Source organism: Bombus impatiens, unplaced genomic scaffold (genome assembly GCF_000188095.3).
Source record: "Bombus impatiens unplaced genomic scaffold, BIMP_2.2 scf_0102, whole genome shotgun sequence".
In the NCBI taxonomy this organism is placed as follows: Eukaryota; Metazoa; Arthropoda; class Insecta; order Hymenoptera; family Apidae; genus Bombus; species Bombus impatiens.
Genome location: NT_176521.1, coordinates 4252338 through 4271191, shown reverse-complemented (window position 1 = coordinate 4271191; position 18854 = coordinate 4252338). Strand labels below are relative to the sequence as shown.

At 32.4% G+C, this 18854-nt stretch overlaps 2 protein-coding genes and 1 long non-coding RNA gene across 9 annotated transcripts in view; 2 read left to right on the top strand and 1 right to left on the bottom strand.

Annotated features, from left to right (window-relative positions):
• The window catches only part of LOC100741656 (fasciclin-1), a 376648-nt gene that overhangs the window by 261950 nt on the left and 95844 nt on the right, over positions 1-18854 (top strand). The window lies entirely within an intron of this gene.
• Positions 1231-16878, bottom strand: LOC100741776 (origin recognition complex subunit 3). Of its 2 annotated transcripts, XM_003486197.4 has the most exons (14): positions 16706-16878; positions 16210-16341; positions 16003-16123; positions 15774-15928; positions 15533-15693; positions 15344-15452; positions 15074-15238; positions 14791-14988; positions 14481-14597; positions 14056-14343; positions 13732-13965; positions 12985-13104; positions 10117-10184; positions 9716-9884 (listed from the first exon to the last, which is right to left on the bottom strand). In XM_003486197.4, exons 1-14 carry the CDS (start codon positions 16727-16729, stop codon positions 9791-9793), a joined length of 1986 nt encoding a protein of 661 aa, XP_003486245.1. In that variant the 5' UTR covers positions 16730-16878; the 3' UTR covers positions 9716-9790. The 2 variants fall into 2 exon arrangements, with proteins under 2 accessions (XP_033174533.1, XP_003486245.1); XM_033318642.1 differs by lacking the exons at positions 9716-9884; positions 10117-10184 and adding an exon at positions 1231-1427.
• LOC112212070 lies at positions 9357-9750 on the top strand. Its single transcript, XR_002945863.2, has 2 exons — positions 9357-9677; positions 9720-9750. It is a non-coding gene; the product is annotated as an uncharacterized LOC112212070 (long non-coding RNA).

Here is an 18854-nt window from a genome sequence, read left to right as displayed (position 1 = left end):
GACTTTCATCCATTGCCCGACATACTGTGAAAAAGAAACATTGTTTACGCCGACAATTTATAATAGTCACATAGAAAATGATCTTACCTACCAGGTATTATAAGGATACTATATTTCATATATTTTATACATTTTTTCATATTACGTGCATTTTGTGAAATGCTACATTCTCGAATTTCACTAAATTATAATATTAAATACGTAAAAATCCGCAGCTTAATAATAGCAAATGTGGAACATTTGCATGTACTATATGAAAATTGACCCATCTTCCATTATATTCCATTCAAAGGTTGATAGACACAGAAATTCGAACTCTATTTCCTCGATTCGTATTCCGTAGCCATTTCGCGGCCAATGCTACAGAAGAAGAAGGCCTGTCTCGAAGATTCATAAAACGAGGAACAAGCAGGTTACATTTCCCACGGGAGACGGTATTCTCCTTTCATTTTCAGACTTATTTCCATCCCGGATGGAAAGAACCGGGAGTGGAGGTGTACCACTCTAAGACAGTCCCGAGTAAGTTAGTAGGAGCCCACAGGGATTGCGGGCTTACTCTGCCATCATTCGTTCTGCGACGCGGAAATCAATCTCAACAGCTTCTTCGTATCAATCTCGCATCACACCCGAAGCATACCCGGTCGTATCTTCGGAGTCACCGTTCGTCTCTAGGCTTTATCCTTTTTCCAAGAGGGAAAGAGATTACGTTGAAAATATCGTGGAACTAAACTAAAGAGAGAAGCCAGCTGGTCGATTCGATAGCGAAAGCCTGTCGAAAGCTGAGGATGCTTGTCTGGAAAAACGATGGGCATATTGGCCGGTGTGCCGTGGCGAATCAGTTTCCGCCAGGAAACTCTGCTGAGAGAAACATCAATTCCGGCTGAACGCCGTGAATACAAATTGCACCATCTGACGCTCGTTAAGAAGCCGTGAAACCAGTAGATCGTATTTCTTTTCGCTCCTGATTTAGACAGCATTTCACGGCTGTTCTAGAGTTTTAAGCTGGGTCAGTGGGACGTGATGTTAAACGAAATCGTGATACGAGGAAATTTGAAGAGCAATTAATAGCTTTTTATTTGTCTTTTGATAGATAGCTGAATTTATATGTGCAACTGCTTTATAGCGTTATGTAAATTCTGTTGTAATCGTATTTTTCTGTTATCAGAAAAATACAGAAAATTCGAATAGAAATTAGTAGATTATTTATATGTCTTTCGTGTTTTTAGACAGATATATGTAGATAGTATAGCAAACAATGAAATAGGGAGCTAAATTTGTAGTACGGGCAACTATTTCATAGTGTGATGTAAATTCTGCTATAGTCGTATTTTTCTATTACAGCAAGATATAGTCATAAGATATGTATGGACTTACAGACATCGTCGACAGGCGTTCTGCATACGAGATTTGTAGATGTCCACAAAGTTCTGTAAAATATGGACACAACATAATATACGACATGTACGATATAATACTCCGCATACAATATCCATAGACAATGAATGCGGAATGTCTGCAGATGACGTCTGTAAGACTGTACATATCTATAGTCTTGCAAGTAAGTAGATACATGCTGCATAATTTTAAAGATTCATCTTGTGACATTAGTCAGCAGTGAGTAATAAGGGGTTTAGATGGAAATTGTATACTTATCGCGTATCTAATTTATCTGGCGTGCTTACATTTGTGTGACATAGAAATTTTTATAAAATTTAAATTTGTATGGTTTGCAAAATTTTATCATCATGCTTTAAGAGTTTTCCATTAGAGAATATCATAAGAGTCGATACCTTTAATTTATTAGTCTAGTCATTCTTCTAATCGAAGATATTCTACGGAATCTAACACTTTTAACAGCACCATATATTTAAATTCTTAGATGCTGCTTAGAGCGAACAATGAGTTAATTCGATAAGACTGAAATATAAAAAATTCTTGGAAGGAAGGAGAACAAAAATTATTTTCAACCACTATCAAACTGCACATTTGAACTTTCGTTCCTAACTTCCCAAACGTTTGAGAAAAATTATAAGAATCGAAGAAATATTCACTGATTAAAATAGAAGTTAAATTATTGGTATAGTAAATACAACGCGAAATTTAATACGGAATACAATACGCTTCTATAGTATCTTTCTCGTTCGAAGTTGTATTCTATACTCTTTTACAGTTTCAGTTTCAATTAACGGAAGTCAACCTTTTTCAATCTTATATCATTCAATTGCTGTATCCCAGACTTGTCCGATAAAAAAGAGAACTGATAAAAACTTCAAACGTAACTATTCCTCACTAGTATGACTTAAGCATATACGACACATCATTCAAAATATAAAAATCATGCATCATTCATACAAAAATTTACGAGCACCTTTGATATTTGTGCCAACCACCACGAAGGAATATAATATACAACATTGTCCAATATTGAAAGAATATACAAAGCGCCCTAAGGTTTTACAGACAATCTTCGTCAATATATTGTTGTATTTATAATAAAATTGCGAAATCCGAAGAGAACAATACCGTGGCTCCTAATATCGCTTCTATTTACACGCCATTGGACTTTCATTTGTGGATCATTTAGAAAAACATAAAACACACTGTAATTTTACAAAATTAGATTATAATTAACAAGAGCATTGAACGTATAATATTTCTATTACCAATGTGTTTGGTAAATAAAAATTGTTGATGGGAAAGTTACTAATATACTAAGTTACATATTAATATAGTATATAATACACGCTATGTGTTCATATTATTAATTAATTTATTAAATAATAATATTATTGATATTATTAATATATTATAAATAGGTTACTAGATTACTAATATATAATATCAAACTAAAAGCTACATTCATATACCTACACAGATACAAATTGTAAACTTTCTTTTATCTGCTACTATATGACAAAGTTTAGCTATTAAATCCAGAAACATGCTGTATATTCGTGCAGACTTCATGCTCGCCGACTAAAAGAATAAAGGATCGATTTGGACCTATCGCAAAGTATTAGTTCGCTCGATGATATGGACAAGTTAAGGAAGATAGTAAAAGAATATCGGGGTCATGACGATTGAGCGGAACACGAATACTTGGACGGTTTAGTCGGTCTTCAGGCGAAAAACTGATTCCTTTCAACGCCGCTGTTCCACGTTAACTCCGAAAAGTGAACCTTTCATAGATTTTTCTTGCCAATGGATACTCGCTCGAACGTACAAACGTAAGGAGATCGATTGCCGCACCGAAAGTGGACGGAGATTGAATCAGCCAGCAAAACGAACAAATCGTTTGTAGCACTTTTTGCATGACCGACTCTTGTGACTTGTCGCGTTCTGAATCACGAAAGAGAAGACCGGCAACGAGAGCTCCTTTTGCTAGTATTAAAGGGCTAACAGGTTTGCGACAGATCTACAATGGAACGGTTTTGCTTCTCTTTAAAGATTTATGCTGAGTGCTGGCCTTTTGTCGTCGTTGCTTTTTAACGTTTTGAAAGACAAATTTGTTAAAGGCAGAAGGAGAATATTAGAGTTCTTGTTTTTCTGAGAAAAATAACATATATATATTATGCGATCATTACGAGGTGATTAATAATGATCATATAAATTTTATATTAGGAATATAGGAATTTTTGCTATTTCATCGAGGATTTCGTACGCTCTAAAATAATTTTATTCGATGAAGATAATCGCATAAAATATAATATAATATCACGTAATATTATATAATAATTGTGCATAACTAATGATAATATAATTGCATGAAAAATTCGAATTTCTTAATGTAACTAACCAAATCTAACCGAAGCATCGAAGTAATTACTGATACACCAATAAATTTTAAATACTAGGCTATTTAAATGTTAACAAATTGCTATTACGTCTGAGAAATACGTAGGGCTAATTGAAAAAGCAGTACTACTGAAAATAGATGAGTCCCCTTGCAAATTGATACTAAAGAAGTAACGACCAGCAGACGTCTCGTCATAGACGCGGACGTTTTAATTACGAAGAAGAATAAGATACTCGGCTTCTTCTTTCTTGTTCCAACAACGGAATCAACGTCAATCAAGGAACTTCGTAACACGTTCAACGAACACGGCCCCTTCGTTTAATTAAACCGTGCTAGTACGGTCAGTAGCATCAGTGATTACATGAAAACTAAATGTAGAAGCTAACCCATACTTCATTTTCTATGTATTTTCAGTCTTTCTACTCTTCATAATTCTGTTTAAAGAATTTTCACTTTTATATTTTATAAAATTTAAAATAACGGAAGTTGTAAACAATATTATTAAATTTTTGTTATTAAAGTTTTATTGAAATTGTTAATTAATTTAATTAAATATAAATTCTACATATTTATTTTTGCACTTTTTATACTCTAACAAATATTTTCTTCCGTACTATTCACTATAAAGTTTATTTACGAAACACGTGTAATACACGTATCAAAAGATTAAAAATATACGACTAATTATTTGTTTTCATATTTGCGTACACGGATATAAAAAATCTTCATTTTGCCTATAAATACATAATTAAAGAGAAATATAAAATTGTTTGTGAAGAAGAAAGCAAAATAGAGAAAGAGAATATTGTTACCCCAGAAAGATGGTGTCTATTAGAACACACATTCTTTTTTTACTAAATCAACTTTTCTAAAATACGCTATAAATATAAAAATAAAATATATATAAAGAAAATAATCAGAAATTATCATTTCTCACCACTAACGTGCTTAAAATAATAATTTTCAAGTTTCAAACTTAAAATAATAATTTCTACGTTTCATAGTAATTTTCAACAATACAAAGCGATGCCAATCAACAGCAATTTTATTATTATATCGTCATTAATCGTCGTTACTGTACCAAAAAAATATTTTCTAATTCTGAAGAATATACTACACCCAAGAACACGTTCATTTTTATAAACGCTATCAACATGAGAAACCGAAAAATGCGAACGGAAAGCTATTCCGCGATTATTCTTATCTTAGAGAAGTTAAAATTTGCTAAAACAGCAATGGTAACTTGTCTGCAACACGTCAGACGAAGGAAATCCAACCGTGGGAATTCAATTAATTCTCCCCGATATTCGTTCACTTTCGTCTTCGCCCGTTAAAATACACGAACGATTGCAATCGCTTGTAAAAGTTCTTTTTCCGCCGTCGCCTTTTCTTTATCTCCTTTTTTTCCCAATCTAGAAGTAACCAGTGAGTTCGTTCCTTTATTTAAGGTCCATTGGTATTCTGAATTTAAAAGAAAAGCGGAGAAAGAAGAGAGAGGAAGAATGAAAGAACAATGAGGAAAGAACGGTTCGCGAGGATCAAGGATAGCGTGGATCAGAAATCGGAACGAAATCTGGATAATAGCGAATCGTTGAAACTCGTGGCATGGTCGGTACAGTTGTATGCAAATGAACGACATACGTCATCAATATGCACCTAGGAAGTTGAATTATTACGTGGATGAAACGTTTCTCATGATGATTTCCAATGAAGTTGAATTGGGTCATTGATTTGACGCATTACAAAGTTATGGTATTTCGTATCCATTATGCTTAATAATACTCAAATGGAAAATTATGTTGTTTGTATAAACGTACATAATAGAATTATGTCGTTTATTAGTGTTTCGAATCGCTATTCTATCCAATTTATCGTGCTTTGGAAATGTGAATATTTTACGTTTTCCCGAGTAGCAGTGTTTGGAAACTAAATTCGTGATTTTTTTAGTTTTATCGGTTTTATAATGCCCTTTTTCTGTATTATAACTATTCCTTGAAAAACCGTGCTGTTTTGTAGCTTTCCAGCATAACAAAGGTAAGCTAAACACCGTACTACAATTGGAAACTACAGAAACTCTTGATGTAATATTAAATTAGTGCTAAAGTGGAAGGATGTTGACCTTTGGTAAGGAAATAGGTGGAACCAACTATGTTGTTCAACTAAACATTCAACTGTACTTATGCTCCAATGTTCGATTGACTAACTATAAACTTAAAGTTATAAAATATCGACGTTTCAAACTCTGTATGAAACTACCTTACTTTTTAAAATAGACAGTGAAAGATCGCAAGAGTAGCACAGATAAAATAAAAATTTTCTAATTAATACATAAAAATCTTAAATATATATTTGATCAACTTATCTACGTTAAAATCTACTTAAAAATATATATCATATATATACTATGTTTGTCGGAGTACTCATAAAGAGTTTGAAACTTTCCAGTCGGATTCGAAAACATTTGCACTACGCTCAATCCCATTTCTAATATTGGATCTTGAACAATGGACTATAACTTCATCATTTCAACTTTATCATTTGCTGTACTATTTCAGCAGTACGTTTGTCGAACAACTAACTTGGACTAATTGTTATCGAAGGACGTTTCATCCTGTTTCACATGGCATTTAAATCCTTCGCAAGAATAGAAAAAATTCGTGTCTTACTTCCTCGCTGCTTGCATCGTCTACGATCTTAATTTATCAATCGAGACCAACCACACGTAGAAACCAATCTTTCCTTTTGTCAACACGAAACCTCATTACCGACGTTTCGCATGTGGAATGCGTGGTGTGCAACGCGTCTAGACAAACCGAGTAGTATAGATGGCAGGTGTCTGATGCGGATAGACCGCGGAAGAGTAAATTTGTGAAGCAAGCAAAATTTAATTCGCTATTCAATGCATGGGCATAACGTGTGTCATCTATCATATACGTTTACGAAGGGAGAAGCCGCTTAACTGTGCCGCCCGCAGCTTTTGACACATTCCTTACTGATCCATATGCCTTTGTACCATATACGAACCCCTGAAAGCCTGCTTCGCGATACCGGCATGATCGATGTTGAAGATTTCCGCCAACGTGTAGTCACACAATACCTAACCATTGCTGTACGCGTTGCTTCTATTCCAGTCCGATGCTAGGTGAATTAATTTCCGGTTGTCTTGCGCAATCTTAATCATTCAGTTCTGCTCAAATTATTTTACTCCGAAGAAATTTGACTTTAAAGATTATCCTGTCCTGTAACTTCAACCGATAGAAATAGAATTTGAGGCTGTGAAATTTTTCGAGTGTTAGAGATGGGCTCTATTCGAGTTTGAGGACGCGAAACGTTGCTTTGCTTCGGAGCAATTTTACTTTAGAAATTACTCTATTTTTTAATCTCAAATGGAGAAATCGGAATTTAGTGTGGATCTTTAGTTATAAATGACTGACTGCAGTTTCAGATGTTGGAAATGCGAAAATCAGCTAAGTGTCTGTCAAATGTTGTTTGAGAAGTGCACGACTAATATTTTCTGATATATAATGATTTTCTCTCATTGGATCACTTAAAAAATATGTCTCAGTGAAAATATCGTGTAGATATATGTGACTTGTCGTCAGGAATCAATATTGATCTGTGTTAGGGCAGATACTATAATCTGTACAAAACTGGATAATATATTACAATGCAATATGTAAAATGAAAACGTGAGTGCGATTTCAGCACTGTCTTAGGCCAATCAGCAGGAGATTCACTTTGTAGAACTACTTTCAAGTAGAAGACCCTGGTTTTAGGTAAACGTGACTGACTATTTCCGTCTGAACAATACTGGAGATCTCTATAGTTTGCTTAAACGAGTGAAAGACTGTGCAAAATAAAAGAAAGTTAGAGTTTATCAAATAAAATTGAGATATTAAAAGACTGAATTTGATGCACTTGAACATCTGACAATGACTAACACAATGACGTCTAGTAACTTTGACGAAAGTAGTGACTAGTGACGAAAGTAACTTTGATAACTTACACGTGAAATTGAAATTCCTTGCTACCAAATGAACTAAATATTTCTATCGTACTAAGTGGATTTTCATAGTTCGTCGATTAAATTAGATGGTATTGCGTGTTACATATTGCTCGAATAATTTAGTTGAAGTACAATTATATGATAAATAGATTTTATTATCAAGAAACATGGAGATAATAGTACTTTTGACAAAAATTTTCGGATACACGTATACATTATGCATACTATATACATCCATGTAAATGTGTTATACTTTTATATAGGAAATATTAGTAAACCTGAGTTTATTTTCGAAAATGTAGCTATAACATATAAATTTCTTTTTCGTATCGTATCTCTCGTTTAGTACCGTGTACGATTAAAAAAACTTTTTTTTTTAATATAGAAATTCCCTTTCAAAAATAAAAATGATTAAAATAACAGATGTACGCGCAGTATGGAGAAAAAAAGACAAAAGGAAGGATCGAAATACATACATATTCTATCATAAAAATTTATTGTTAGTGATACGTATCGGAAAAAATATCTGCAGGTTTACAATTTTATTTAACATCTAAACAGAAAAACCAATAATGTCGTGTTCTATAAATTTTTAACTGTACCACGCTTGCAATCAATTCATGAACAATATTTCATAAACAAATTTCCTCCGCACTTTAGTAACAGAACGCATTCGTAGTAAGCCATTGAAAATATAGACAATAGAGCCTGAAATGTCTTCAAATTTTAAAACACAAGAAATGTAAAACTATTGAAACTCTAATATAAAGAGCGTCTTTACCCAAGAATCTGATTGTTCCCAAAATTATTAAATACTCGTATCTTATTTTCTTCTTACCGTATATAATAGAATTAGCAAAAAAAAAGAAAAATAAAAATTTTATTTTTATATTTTATTTGTATTATTATTTTTTTATTATAGGGTAAGAATGATTAATGATTTCGAATACGTACATGTCAAGTTTTTCCATCGTCATTTCAAATTACTCCGAAAGCTGTATTCTCGTGAAATATACGATTTTTATGAAATATCAATTTTCGAAGCGATAAAAGTTGTAGTTTGCAAATAATTGTCAGCCTTTCAAATTGACTATTATCCTTTGAAACTACCCCTCGAATAATTAAAAAGTTGTTCAGAACGTAGTACACCGATCGTATACGTGTATTATCAGACATTAGTCTATCTAATGATAGTTAGAACGTGGAAAAGGTAACGCAGTTATCCCTAATCATTATAATTATACTCATAAATAAGAACGTTTCTCGATCGTACTTTCTGTTTTTCCTTCCCACCATACTATTCTCCCGTGTTATCTAAATTTCATCTTAGCTTTCCCCTTTCGAAGCTACGGAAGTGCTTGTCCGGAAACTTCTGCACGCTACGCGATGTTAAAGAATATTTCTTGGAAAAAAATAAAAAATAAAAGTTACATGATATCGTCTTCCACTTCTCTCCTTTTTTTCTTAAGGAGGAAGAAAAATATATAATAAACCTTATCTATAATAAGCTAATGTGGACTTAAGGTAAATTTAAAAATTAAAAAAAGTTGAGAAACATTTCTGTGAGAAAAAATGAAAGTTACGCGATATCTTTCTTTTATGTCCTAGAATTCACGCTAGGAAAGTATAATAGATGGAACACATAGAACAACACATAGAAAAAGATTTATAAACGAAAAAGATTGAAAAATATTTCTTGGGAGAAAACAAAAATGACGAAATACCATTCCCTGTTTCTTTTTTTTTCTTTATTATTATTAAAACGCAGATTACAAGAGTACAAAATAAATCTCACGTGTACTAATCCAAATGTGTGTATAAGCTACATTTGTAAAAAAATTGAAAAATATTTCTCTGCACAAAAATAAAACATAAGTTTAGAAAATTAAAAATATACCTTACATATAAGAAATCAAGCAATAAGTGAAATTTATAAATAAAAAAAAAACAAAAACATAAGAAAATCGACTAAGAAATAAATGAAATAATTATGTGAGTCGCTTAACGTGGTCCGTTTTCTGTCGTGAACTCTTGATGAAACCAAGGAACTCCAATTCGGCGACTGCTTGAGTAAAACGAGCTCTAAATCTCCGTTAAGGATACCGTGAACCATCATAAAATTCACACGTGTTCCCGTGTGAATTATTCAAACAAGAGGCATACGATCCCGGCGAGTAACCACTACGAGCTTACGATTTCACCATTACGAGCTATGATATGAATTTCAAACGTACCGCGGTTAGACAAATCTTCGTACGTTCCATTACTCCTGAATCGTACGGACGTGAGAAAACCTCTAAATGAAAAAGGATACTGTAATTTTGGGTCCACGTCCCGTTGTTCCTTTGTACCGCCCACTGGATCCACGATAATTAAAAATGCCTGCAAGATTATTATGACTATTTGTGGTAGCTACAAGAGTATCTGTTTTAGAGCTAGAATGATATAGCTTTCTGCCCGATACAAGGATGTTTGAATTAAAGCAGTAGATGCAAGAATCTAAAGATAATGTTTAATCTAAAGCCTGCATTTCTAATGTGCAAAGAACGACATTCTAATTTAAGAGATTACAAAGTCTTTTTCCAGAAGATAGTCGCATTTTGGATGCAATTATTTTCATAATATTCAATTTATTCAATTTATTTTATGATACTTTAATGATTTTACAATATTCTACCAACTATAATAAAGAGCACATTTTTATTTTTATTCGATTCATGCTCGAAAAGAAATGCGATGAAGAGATGGATAATATAGTCGTACAGTATCAAATAAAAATGACAGAGTCTTAGGAAATTATAGTAGAAGTGTCATTCATTTAAGGGGCTTAAATCAAAAGAGGTTTCATAGAAAAGCTTATTCATCCTTAAGAATATAAATTTCATAAGCATAAACAATATTCAATAAACAGAATTGTCCTGCACATTTGAATTTTTTTAATTACCATCGATACATAATAATAATCGATATGTAATAAATATTGTATGTAAGTCAGCGAATAAACAAAGAAAATTACCAAACAAAATAGTGTTCGTGCATATTATTGTTTAAAATAGTTCATAGTCAATTAACAATTAATTAAATTATTCTTTCGTTAAATACGAATTTCAAAGGAATATTTAGTAAAAAGAATTGTATGAAGTAGCCGAGTATTTTTAGCGTAATAAGCTGTATCTTAAAAGCAAACAGGAGCCTGTTACACCATTAAAAGCCTGCCTTTCTATGCGAATGTGGCTTAACACCTTACGGACCGTGGTCGACGACCGTGAAAATGGAATTCTCGGAAAATGCTCCTGTCTCCAGTCATTTCGCTATTTCGTGGCGTAATTTTTTCGTATTCGTATAAAGGAACATAAATGTCGGGGATTAGACGACGCAAAAGTGCTTGGATTTATGATTTCACACGTAACGAGATAAAATGTACTTTGCAACAAATGAAACGAAATAATTAGAATATTAATTTTATCTGGAATATTTTATACAAAATATCATGAAACTTTTCATATAAAAACATGTACTGAATTTTTATTGCAAAATCGAATATTATTTTTTGCTGGTAATTCTAATATTGTCTATGTTTACTGTATAATATTATTGAAGCTTCCACAAATATTTCTTTTTTTTTTAAATTTTATATCACGAGAGCAGAAATAAATCAATATACAAACTAAACAAAAATTACGATACATTCGTTTTTTCTACCCCGATGAAATAGAATAAAATGCGTCGCTACATATATGTAAATAAACAAGCACGTGAACTTATACTATAACATTGAGTTAAAACTTTATGCTAACGTAACATCGAATCATCGTATTATATTTGCATTAACGTAAAATAGATTTATGAAATAAATATAAAATTAACAAAATTCTTTAAAAACTTGACATATGTCATCAATATCCGTAAAAATATTCTGAAATATATAATACGTTGGAAATAATAGAAATATCGGGTTCTACCAAAAAACGGACATTCATATTAAAATATCAATAAATAACAACTAAACAAGTCTAATATTCTAATTATTTTCCATCACAAAATCAAATAACTTTCATCTGAGAAACTTTTCCTTGATCTTTACTTATATATATATATATATATACGTTTTCTATTCCATTCAGGAATGTATCAACAATCTCCATATATTTCTAAATGTAAAAATACTTGCAGAAATCACTTATATTCATCAAGCAAAGTAATTACAGACAAATATGTAGGGATATTAAATCATTTGAAGGAAAGAGTTTAATCTCAATTACACGAAGCAATAATTTATAAAAGTATATTATCGTGTACTATCTCTTCCATCTTACTATTTCTTTAACAGCTCCGCGTAATTTAGAGATCACTTACGTATGCATATACCTTGACTTTAATTTCCTTTGTCCAATGCTTACACCAGGTGAATTTCCAAGCTCTTAATGACCGCGAAAAAATAAAACAACCCTCAGCCCCTTTCTAGTTCGACCCCATTTATAACACAGCGCTCGCGTGAATCACTCGTTCGCTAGTCCGATTAAAATCACAAAACGAACGCATACAGTTACTCACGAAAGTATTCGAACACTTCTAGAAACCTTTTATTTACATACTGTCTTACATAATATGTATTATGTTATACAAAACACTTTGAAATTTCATTAGATTTCATTCATCGAGTAATGAAACACAAATAATGAGACACGATTTTCATGACTATATGATAAAATTTGCAACAAATCTGAAAATGCACCTAGAAGCTACAATATATTTATTGCAAATATACCTATATCTCGCAGAGGTCACAAACATTTTTAAACACTCAATTATCCATTATATTAATAAGCCTTAACATTCTAATTTCCTACTAAGTATATGTTTGCAATAAGTATCTTTTATCTTCTATATACATTTTCAAATTGGTTTCAAGTTTGATCAATATAATCAGTACTGTCGTGTCTCATTACTGTGCTTATGAATATTTTAATTTTCCATCATAGAATCAAACAACTTTCATTTGAAAATTTAATGATATTATTATTTAAAACAAAAAAAATGTAAGAAAATATTATTTTTAAATGTTTCATAAAACGTATACGATATATAAGTGCACAGAAATTTTTCATGGTAATTGTGCAACTACTTTCGTGAGTTACTCTATGTATTAATCTGTAAACACAAACACGGAACAGATTGTTACCTGTAACCAGTCGTACATATTGATCAGCTTCCTGGATTCTAAGTGCAACTTGTAAATTATACTGAGGTCAGGCAGCGTGGATGGGATGGCGTCGTCGTTCTCCAATTTGCAGCACTCGCACTGAAATATGTATTTCCAATTAACTTCAACGTGCAAGACAGAGACCTCGGCATCGTTTCCCATTACGAAAAATCTATAATCGATATCCAACCACTGATAGAGGGTGAGGACGATAGCATCGGAAGAATCGTAAGCCACAATGAACACACGAACAGAGGGGAACGAACGTTCGTTCAAGTCGCGAGTCTTCCAGACGAAACCAATTGAATGAGGATCACGAACACTTCTTAACGAATTATATTTCGAATGGTATGCAGAAATGATCTACACAGACAATTCATGGAAGAGGAGAAGATATTTCTCTCGTAAAATATATGGGGAGATGATTTTTATGATTTCTTGAGTGAAGAGTTTATTGAAGTACCGTGTTTCTGATTCCTCATGAAAATAATTTCATACTCTCAATTAATTACTTTGAAGATAGTACGGAATTCTAGATAATGGTATTATGAAATATAATTATGAATCTAGTACTATAGAATTTTAGTATAGAATTTTCGACATTCTAATGTTAATAAATTCATCCAGATAACATCGTGTTTTCAAAGCTTAATTTTATTTACTTTAATTAAACTCATGCAACATGCACACCACAAACATCACAAAAATTATTTCTGTTTCACTTACATTTAAGTACACATGTGGATCGTTCAATCCTGTGTGTATCGCTGCTCTCAAAGATCCACGAACATGTTGTTTCGCTAAATTGCCATCATTGAAGCAAAATATCTCGTTCCCAGGTACGTAATGAGGATTGATAAGGTATACAGAAAACACTTTTTGATCTAAATAATCGATCAAATCCTGTTGAGCTATCTTATAGGGCGATCGAGATTGTGTTTGGGACATTTTCAATAATTTCTACAGCGGAACACAAAGCAAAATATTATAATTTTCTTGTTTTTTCAGAATACACGCGTCAGCTGAAAAACGTTGAATTTTATTCCAAACCTCTTTCAATTGAAGTCGACTGAGTTTTTCACCGGTAGAAACGATATCGACAGGTTTCGAAGCTACTTCTAAACTAGCTTCCTCGATTGTTTTTATACGGTCCTGTAGATCTACTTTAACTTTCTTCATAATTGAGTCCTTCGAACTTTCCATAATTGTTGTAAAAGAGTTCAATTTTTCAAGAAATTCCTTCTTGGATAAAAAACTTAGCAATTGCAGGCATTCTTTGTACTCTTGAGATTCTCTCAAATCACTCATATAAACTGCTTTTGTGTAATATTCACGTAGCTAAAATGGTATTAAACTAAATCTAAAAAGGAGATTCTTTAAATCCTCCAAACTTTGTCGAAACGTATTGAAATTTTATTGCATATAGATTAGGTACACTATTCTGAGAAAAATATTAATTTTTTATTAGGTTGTACCTGTTTACCCATTGGTGCATTTGGTAATGTCGACATGAGATCATGCAGGCACTTGAGTACTAACAAAAATCGGTGCATATATTGGTGGAAATTATTTAAGAGCTGCATTAGCATTTCCTATAACAAGATCTAGGTATAAATCTGTGTTAACTTTATATATGTATGATTTTTATCAATATCATGACTTTTTTATATATTTTATAAATTTCTCAATAATTCTTACTTTCTATTATATTAGGATATACATATAATTTTGCCAAATAGCGATACTATGCATGTAAGAGTTAAATATGTAAGTATAAAGCCGTACCTTAAACCTGTTATTATTAAGCAATTCATCTTTGTTTTTATCATTCGTAAGTTGTCTAATATATTTTTCTATAGAAGGCAATTTTTTAATTTCCTCCCAATCCTCATCTGTTAAAGAAGAAATCCTGCTTTTTATCTTTTGCGGTTGACAACAAAGAGAATTTATATTGTTTGCGTAAAAATGTTGTATCATACATATCTAAAAACGTAACGATAACTTAAACGAAAAATCGGATATAGGAAATAAAAAAAAATTGTAAACAAAGAATGAAGTAAACCAATACCTTGTAACTGTGTAAAAAATTCTCTACCGAAAAATCATAAAACAAAAAGATATCCGTTAAAAATTGAAACGCGCGTCCAGTCAATTTAAATGGGATATTTGTACAAAAAACAGTCTTTTCTAACACGTCTGACAAAATATTAATTTGTTTTTGCATATGGAATACCTGAACAAAAATTATGAGTTTAAAAAGTGACTGTATTTTAGAAATTTCTATATTTTATTATCTTCTTTATTATATTTATAATTCTATGATGCATTTATTGCTTACTTGAACATTCAATTTTGATGTAACATCATATGTTAAAGATCTATGGATGGCATGTAAAGTAGTTGCAACACCAAAAATAAGAATAAATTTCATTGAATTGACATATGAACTGAAAGATATAGAATATTAATTAAATAAGCCACCGATGAGTCTGTAACATTCCAATATACAATCAAGAGACTCTAATACCTCAGTATTAAAATAAAATCATGCAGTACTGCAGGAGAAGAACTTTCAAAATCAGTTATCATTATAACCAGAGGATCATTTCGATCACAATTTTCTTGGTGCCATAATTTTAGATTCCTCATATGACAGTGAGTTTTCTTAATTTGTATATCTTCATCATCCTACAGATAAATATACTACATGTAACATCTAATACTGCATATTTCTAATAGTTTGGTAACTGCGCTAACTGAAGTAGTACCTTTTCATTATTCATCAACTGATAAATTGATTCTTCTGTGAGATTCTTTATATTATTCGAGTCTCTACCCCATATAACAGCGATATGATTTGTTATTGGTTTTAGCTTAGAAACTACTCTTTGAAACATTACCTTGTGATCAGAAACATTAATTCCTGCAATGCCAATAGTTTCATAAATCTGGTCATTAAATTTAAAAAAATGATACATATATATTCAATTATATTACCAGTTAATAGAATAGCTGTCTGTATCTCATTCTGAAATTCCTCTATTGGTTTATCTTTAACCTTGGAAACAAAAGATTGTAAGTCATCTAAAGCTTGTTGAAACATATTGGACCTTATAGCCTATAATTTTAAAAGATCTTATTGATGCAATAAATGATGATAACGAAATGACTCTTGTGTATTAGCATTTAATATAGAAGAAATACCTCTATAGCATTTTGAATGCTTTCCCATGTTTCTTTATAAGTAAGATACCATGATGCATTTAAATAATCTGGTGGTTCAAATTTTGTTTGTTTATTCCCGATCTTATAAGCACCTTTGTGTACAAAGACACCCTAGAAGTATTTTAATATTCTTTAATAAAGTGTAAAGATTTTATAAGAAGGTTATAACTTGAAAAATAAATAACATATATAATAAACAATGACTTTGTCCACATGTTTAAATTTATGAAATGTTAAAAGAACAAAATAATCACTATGCCTAAAAATTATCACAACAAAATTAAACTTATTAAATTATAATGTTTTAAATCAATGTTAGGAAGAGAAGAGCAGTACATAGATAGAACTTATAATTATTTAAAATTACAATATTAAATTATCTTGTACAAGTATCAGCTAACTCAACCATATGATGTACAAAGTACCGCGTCTGCACGTTGAGGTTATGTAAGTAGAAGCAACAGGTGTACTGTACCTTTGATACTGATACGTTGTCCATATTATCCAAGAAATGTTCATAAAACCATATATTTTAATAAAATGACCAAAAACTATTCCAATCACTAAAAATCATGTCATTAATATGGAAAGCACAGAAACACTTCACACGTACCCACTAGCTGATCACAACTGTCGCACTGACTAGTTTCAGAGACGATCCTAGAGTGCGCTAATCATCAGCGCGCTTGTCTTTATAAATTTAAATCACCCAGTTTCTTTAATTCATTGATTACTAATTGTAGATCACTGAAATTCTTTTAACTATTTTTCCGTATTAAATCAATGTAATTTTTTCAAGCTACATTTAATCAAGATTAAAAATTAATTATTAACTATCTAAAATTTCTCTGATAAATGATTTTGCTAATTTAAAAAAACAAAATCTCGTATTATATTACATATCCTATTTTCTAGGAGGATTTCTTAGAAATTGCCGAAGATTTATTCTGGAATAGGCAAGACAATAAATAAAAGAAAGTCTACCGCTTCAAGTAATTTCGAAACATTTCTTAATAATAATAACCATCCTCATTAAGCGCAACATTACTCTGAATATTCAGTTGCACGCGGTGCTTCATGCAGTACCATATTGCATTTCGCATCATACACGTATTAAAGATAATTTGAATCAACGTGTTCGCCCTGCAAATGACCAGCACACTTACAACCAACGCAACGCGAGTAGTGTAACCAGAGGCGAGGGTGGAATTTTGAAAATTTGGCCCTACCAGGAGCCTAAGGCTGGGTAATTGTGATATTCGAATTTCACGAGCGTAAGCTGCCCCGATCATCATCTGAATCGCAAATGCGCCGATTGAATTCGCCGAGCAAACAATCCGGAAACCGAGAGTTTGATGCCACGTTTCCGTGCGGAGGGCAATGGAGAGGAGGGCGTTCGCCGAACTTTCGTTAGTTTCGAACTGGTAGGGGTGGAAGTGTGCTACTTGCTCGCCGAACTTGCCTGCCAGGAACTCGTAATTGATTTAAAGAAGTGTCCAAACAAGATGCCATACCCCGTGCCTCACAGTGTACTGAAATATCCTCGCTGGTATGCGCCCGTGTAAACGATCGTGCAACGACCACTGAAATCGAAATTATTCCGAGCTCGCCAAGTACATTTCAGCATTTCTATGAGCTCCGCCGGAAGTCTGTTTGTTCATCCATCTTTCCTCAAAATTTCATCCACGAATACATGTTGCAAATCGGCCTGCACTGAATCCACACGAACGGTTGCATTGGCGGGAATTTGGTCTTGAAATGTATGGTTTTAATACCATCAAAGTTCAATTGTTTGATATTTCTGCTAAATGATACATTTATAGGAGGACAACAACAGGTTTTGGATGAGAGATATTAATTTTGCTGACTTGTAGGTTTTTATGTTGTCAATATAAGTACTGTTAGCTCAAAAGAAATTTAGTCCTAAAAAGTATTTGAATATGTTAAAACAAAGACACAGCGAAGAAATTGATCGATTTTATCGGAGATAAAAGTAAAATTAACTTCAACTGATGACGCGGTAGCATAAAAAGGATTTATATAGTAACATCTAAATATATCTGCTTTCAGCCCATAACACAACTTTTCAAAAAACATTCTCCAAAAAGCTATCAAACGAGAGGAGGAAAGCAAGCAAAATCTCTCGATAAAAACTACACAGATTTTCCAACTTACATAGATATCCTCTTCTACTAGGAAAACATTTACCGACGATCCAATCAGTATCGAAAGAGAATCCCGATTTCGCCTAGCTCCCAACGTTTTCGACTACGTAGGTTTATCGTGTCACCGCTAAGCCAAGCCACTTCTGACACTTTTCCCGCGTGGCATGCAAACGGTAGCTTGTTTTATTTCTTTTTTTTTTTTTTTTGTTTCATGGTTAATCCAGCAATGCGTTATTTTCTTTGTTAACTGATGCTTCGAAGCAGATTTCGAAAAGCAGGCTTTCAGCTACAAGCTGGCCGACGCGCAGCGAAAGCATAGAAAAATAGGTTTTTTGGCGAGAGAATATAAATCGATTGCGCAAGCAGCTTTGTACGAATGTTCTCGTTTTGTGGTCGGCCATCGCACCTGTGCCCCAAGGGGTTTCTTGCCGGAAAATAAATGGGATTCGATCGAGGACT